At 41.0% G+C, this 5,973-nt stretch overlaps 1 protein-coding gene across 1 annotated transcript; it reads left to right on the plus strand.

Moving 5' to 3' along the window:
* The first annotated feature begins 3,639 nt into the window (after positions 1 to 3,639).
* LOC107894571 (uncharacterized) lies at positions 3,640 to 4,722 on the plus strand. Its single transcript, XM_016819831.1, has 2 exons — positions 3,640 to 4,233; positions 4,384 to 4,722. The coding sequence occupies exons 1-2, from the start codon at positions 3,640 to 3,642 to the stop codon at positions 4,720 to 4,722; spliced, it is 933 nt and encodes a 310-aa protein (XP_016675320.1).
* The last annotated feature ends 1,251 nt before the right edge of the window (positions 4,723 to 5,973 follow it).

The raw sequence follows: 5,973 nt of genomic DNA on the forward strand, positions 1-5,973 counted from the left end.
AATGATTATCTTATTCGGTTTAGAGATGAATTTTATTGATAATCATATATACCATAAGTTTAGTGGGAGTAAGGTTCTATATTTGGTTTTATATGTTAATGACATACTGGTTGTCAATAATAAGTATAGCCTCAATCAATGCCCTAAGAATGATTTTGAGATTACAAAAAAATGTATTAGATTTTTTACATTTTATCAATAGAAAGTCTAATGTATGTTCAGGTTTGTATACATTGGAATACTGTGTACACTATTGGGATGTTAGGCAGATATTTTAAGCAACCCTGGTTTGGACCATTGTATAGCATCCAAGAGGGTTATAAGGTATTTTCAGAGAACAAAAGATTACATGCTCACATATTAGAGGTCTAATGTAACGCCCCAAAAATCCTGAAATCTCAATTTTTTTTCAATTTTGATAAAAAGTGTGCTTAATATTTCTAGTCAAGTGCTACTTATGTGATAATAGGCCTTGGTTAAGGTTTGGGTTCGAACTTAGGGGTGAAGGAAATTATAGGTTAATAACTAAAAGAACCCTGATGGCAAGTAGGTGAGCTTTTGAATAAATGAATGAGGAATTGGACACAAGAAAGCCTTGTGGTAGAGTGGTAAGTGGAGTCACATGCAAGGCAAGCGGGTTTGGGGTTCAAATCCCTCCTTGCTCAAAAAAAGGATTTATTTTTACTTAAGAGATGGTCAGTGGTGGCGTTGGATATGAACACTGTAGGGAGTGATAAGAGGAGAAATTTGAGGAGGGGATTAGGGAGTTATTAGGGAGAAAAATTAGGAGATGAGGAGTGAAGAAGAGGTGGAGCCGAATTGGGAATTTGGGCATAGGAAATTTGGCTATGGACTATATATAAGTACCGTATGTGAGGATTCCAGGCTAATGTTGAATTCTCCCTTTCCTTGTTACCAGAAAACACTTTTCTCTCCAAGGATCAAAAAGCCGAAATTCCTTGTTCTTCCTACTTTACTTTGTGTCGATTTTCTATTCTTTCCCCTACTCAATACATTTTTTTTATTCACCTCTGGTTGCAAACAGTTTCTACTGTTCTTTTTCTTTGTGCCGAATAACCTTTTCTATCATACAAACCTTAAAAGCCGAATATCCTTTGTGCCGCCACTACTCCTTCTACCTCAGCCAATTCTAGTGTAAGTGTTTTGTTCTTTCAGTTGGTTTTGCTAAGTATTGATTACTCCTGTCCCTCACTCATTCTGAATCAATTTTGGTAGGATTATTATCGAACCTCAGTCTTTTGGATCTCTGTTGATTTGCTCCCTAGGTGTTGAAACTTTGGTAAGTGTTCTTCACTTTGGTAAGGGTTGGCCGAACAGACTTTAATGGGAAAGGGTGACATATGTTGGATACAAGTCACCAATGATGTTTTTAACGATAAGGTTAATGCAGATCTGGGAAGTGCTCGTGATTGGTTAGCAAGAAAAAGCGATTAAGGCTTGGCATTGCAGGTAAGGTTAAGGTGAGATTTCGGCTTTTTGTAAAAGTATTCGATAAGTATGTGTGCTTAATCATTGAGTAACATCGATTGTAGGTTCATGGCTAGGGAGATCGCAACACGTTCTATTACCAGGCGTGTACATACACTGTACACACATAGTTGATCGGCAAATCCTGAAATGCCGAAAAGTCAAAATGTGAAAAAGTCAAAATTTTGGCTACAATAGACTTGCGAGTGCGCAAACACTCGTAAGGGGAAACCGATAGGTTATTAAAGGCCCCACAGGTGATACCATGGACTGGGGCCGTGTATTGGCTTACCAGGCCAGAATGGGCTAAATGGGCCCGATAGGCTGTAGGGCCTAAAATAGGCAAGTGATGAGAAATTGTATGAAAGCTTGACTATGAGTGTGATTGGGCCTAACGGGTCATATGAATGTGATTTGGGCTTAATGGGGCATACGAATGTGATTTGGGCCTAATGGGCCATATGATTGAGATTGGGCCTAGTGGGCCATATGCATGTATGTAGATTTGTTGGGCTTTGTAAGGGGTTTTGGGCCTAGTATATGATAACTGCTTAAACAGACATAAAACTTAATTAAATAACTAAGTGTGACCGTGGACAAGTCATAGGGTTAAGGTTTGGCAACGAGTATACGCATGTCTATGATTGGATTTAGGGAGAGCTTGGTACTTAAGTGGTCTCAATGACTCACCTCCTCTTCTCTGGAATCCTATCTGGTGCATAGTATCCGTTCATCTTAGCCAACAGAGACTTGTTAACAGGCTAAGGTAAGTAATAAACCCATAACAAGAGAAATTATCGAAATGCCCCTAAGGGCAAAAATGACTATATGTGGAATATAAGACTTATGGATGTTCATGTATATCTACTGCATACATACGATATTCTGTTTAGGTTGCATATGGGTTAGGAATTATGGAACGGAGGAAGTATATGAGGATTGCATGGTTGCTTGACAACCGTGGATCCACCGACGGCTATTAAGCCCAATATGTGATTTGTAGCTTGCTGCAATGAAGGTAGTACCACAACTGGGCTACCATTGATGTGTATTGGATGGGTGGGTTGATATTTATATCCCCACATGAAGTGTATAAGGGACGGAGTTGGTGTGTAGCGGTTGGATTATTGGGGTGGGTTGCACTGCATTGCATGTATGACATTATGGTGATTGATGATTGCTTAGGACTCTTTGAGGGTTTTACACACTGAGTTTTCGAAAACTCACCCCCTCTTTTATTTTTCTCAAGTGATGCTCAGAAGGAGGTTCGACGGTTGGAGGGACTCCAAGGTGGCCAACTAGCAAGACGACTTGGACTTGTTCTTTTAAACATATTGCTTCTAGTTATTAAGTTATTTCAGACTAGAATGTAATAAGGTCCTCCCTCTAGTTATTGTTTAAATTAGGATTATTATTTTTATGCATTATGTTTGTGAGAAGTTGAACATGGGTTTCCTAAACCATAGTTTTTTAAAAATGCTACGTTTCCACAACTCAATTTTAAATGACAAGTTTCCATAAATCTTATGTTTTGGATAAGACGTCCGCAACTGAAAAGAGACTTTACAAAGTAATTAAGGTTTTTCTTTGTAAAGAATGGTTTTCAATGAAAATAAGGTTTTCGATAAAACATTTCAATGTGACACGCCGGATCTGGTCATAACATCTCGGTCAGGTTTACGGTGTTACATTTAGTGGTATCAGAGCTCAGGTTGCAAAACTCGGGCTGTGAAGTGGGCCTTATTATTTGGGTTTGTTTTAAAAAAAATAATTGGATCACAATGTTTTGGAAAAAGTTCTTGCTGTGCGGCACACTGAGTCTCCTACGTTGAATCGAGTAAGCTCTATTATTCTTAAACCTTTTTAATTTGATATATTATAGATAGTTAGTGGGCTACTTTAGATGATTATACTAAGGATTTTAGATTGAAACTGAAGCCCGTAGGACCTTGAAACTGTAGAGGATTTACGAAAACAACCTTCTTTTTAGTACTTTCATAAAACATCGGTTTAATTATTGAAACTAATTAAAACTTCATAAAATTTCTAATTCAGACAATATGTGAATCAACGATGATTGCTAGAAGAAGTGCAAGAGGCCGTGGCCGAGGCCGCTAAAGTGTTAGGACTGGATCGTCAACATCAAGCCATATGCCCAATGTTGGAGTAGAAGAAGCCCCGGCCTCACCCATGGCTGAGACTGGACCGTATGATCGGGCCACAGAGAAAGATACATTGTCACAGGCAATGCTGAAGAATTTGGAAAGGGTCGCAGGGCCCAATAATGGCACAGGAAATTGGGGGTCCATTCTTGAGCGATTCCGATCAAATGGGGCTGAGATCTTTAAGGGCGTGGCTAGTGTGGCTCTTAACACGGCTGAATATTGGTTAGAGGCCACTAAAAGGATAATGGAAGACTTGGACTGTTCACCTGAACAAAAGTTGAAAGGGGCAGTGTCACTACTTAGGAAAGAAGCTTACCAGTGGTGGCTGACGGTGAAAGAGAACACCCAACCTGAGCAGGTCACCTGGGAGTTTTTCAAAACTGGATTTCAAGGAAAGTATCTGGGTGCGAGTTATGTGGATGCTAGAAGGAAAGAGTTCCTGAACCTAACCCAGGGAAACAAATCTGTGGCGGAGTATGAAACGGAATTCCTACGCCTCAGTAGGTATGCAAGAGCTATGGTGGCAATGGACTATGAGCGTTGCGTTAGGTTTGAAGATGGTCTTAGGGATAGTCTCAAAGTATTGATAGCTCCACAAAGGGAGCGAGTTTTCTCGGAGTTGGTTGAGAAAGCAAAGATAGTAGAGGAGGTAAAGTGCACTGAGTTCCTAAATCGGGAAAAAGAAAGGGGTAAGAATAAAAAGGAGGCTGAGACTTCTGGTGTTGGACAGAGGCCTAGGGCTAGGGCCAAATTTAATGGGCCAATTAGAGCAGGGCCCCTTGCTATTAATCCAGGGGTGCCACCTTATGCTAATTGTGGAAAAGGTCATGTAGGCGAGTGTTGGAAGAGGACGAGAGCTTGCCTAGCTTGTATACCTATGGAGCATAGGATCAGGAATTGCCCCAAAATGCCAGCGCAGGTGAAAGCCGTGGGTCAAGGTGGTGTTCAGCCACCAAAGGGTGGTCAGCTGCTGCCAAGGGCCCGTGGTCAGGCCAGGGTCAACAATAGTAACGGACGTGGGCGTAGAGCATCAGGCAGAAATGCAGGCCATGTTGAGGCGAACAGCTAGCTTTGGTTTATGTTGTTCATTACCGAGAAGACAGGGATGCCCCACATGTGATAACGGGTATGTTCTTTATTCATGAGTTACCTTACACTGGATTGATTGATATTGGATCGACGCATTCATATGTTGCATGCAATATGACTGAACCTTTGGGTGATATGTTTGAAATTACTACGAATGAGATTACTGTGATAAGTCCGTTAGGTCAGTCAGTGGGAGTGAATAAGTTGTTTAGGGAGGTACCCTTAGTGGTCCAAGGGGTTACCTTTTTAGCATATTTGATGGAACTACCGTTTAGCGAGTTTGATTTAATTTTGGGTATGTATTGGCTGGTGAAACACCGAGCCACCTTAGATTGAGCTGCAAAGCGAATGGCATTAAGAACGACAGAGGATAAGGAGGTGGTGGTGATTGTGGAACGCCAAAATTAGCTATCAAATGTGATTTTGGCATTAAGGGCTGAGAAGTTGGTACGAAAGGAATGCGAAGCCCATTTGGCTTATATTAGCGATACGGAGGTTAAGAGCCCTACTATTGAGGAGTTGAGAACAATTAAGGAATTTCCTGATATTTTTCCCAAGGAGCTGCCAGGGTTGCCGCCCAGCAGAGAAGTAGAATTTGGAATCGAGTTGTTACCTAATACGGCTCCAGTGTCCATCACCCCTTATCAGATGGCACCGAAGGAATTGGTAGAACTTAAGCAGTAGTTTTAGGAATTGTTGGATCGAGGATTCATACGACCAAGTGTGTTTTCGTGGGGAGAACCGGTGTTATTTGTAAAGAAGAAAGATGGGACGTTGCGAATGTGCATCGACTATGGGTAGCTGAACAAGTTAACTATTAAAAACAAGTACCCTCTACCGAGAATCGATGATCTTTTTGATCATTTTAGGGGAGCTTTCGTTTTCTTGAAGATTGATCTGCGTTCGGGGTATCACCAATTGAGGGTTAAGGAGGCGGATATTTTTAAGACAGCTTTTAGAACTCGTTATAGGCACTACGAGTTCTTGGTGATGCCATTTAGGCTGACGAACGCATCTGCAACTTTCATGGATCTCATGAATTGGGTCTTCCAACCCTACCTAGATCGGTTCATGGTAGTCATTATAGATGACATTTTAGTGTACTCAAGAGATGAGGATGAGCATGATGCACACTTAAGAATTGTGTTACAGACTTTGAGGGAGAAGCAGTTGTATGCCAAATTCAGTAAATGCGAATTTTGGCTAAGGAAGGTTACTTTTCTAGGGCATG

This window comes from Gossypium hirsutum, chromosome A13 (assembly GCF_007990345.1).
Source record: "Gossypium hirsutum isolate 1008001.06 chromosome A13, Gossypium_hirsutum_v2.1, whole genome shotgun sequence".
In the NCBI taxonomy this organism is placed as follows: Eukaryota; Viridiplantae; Streptophyta; class Magnoliopsida; order Malvales; family Malvaceae; genus Gossypium; species Gossypium hirsutum.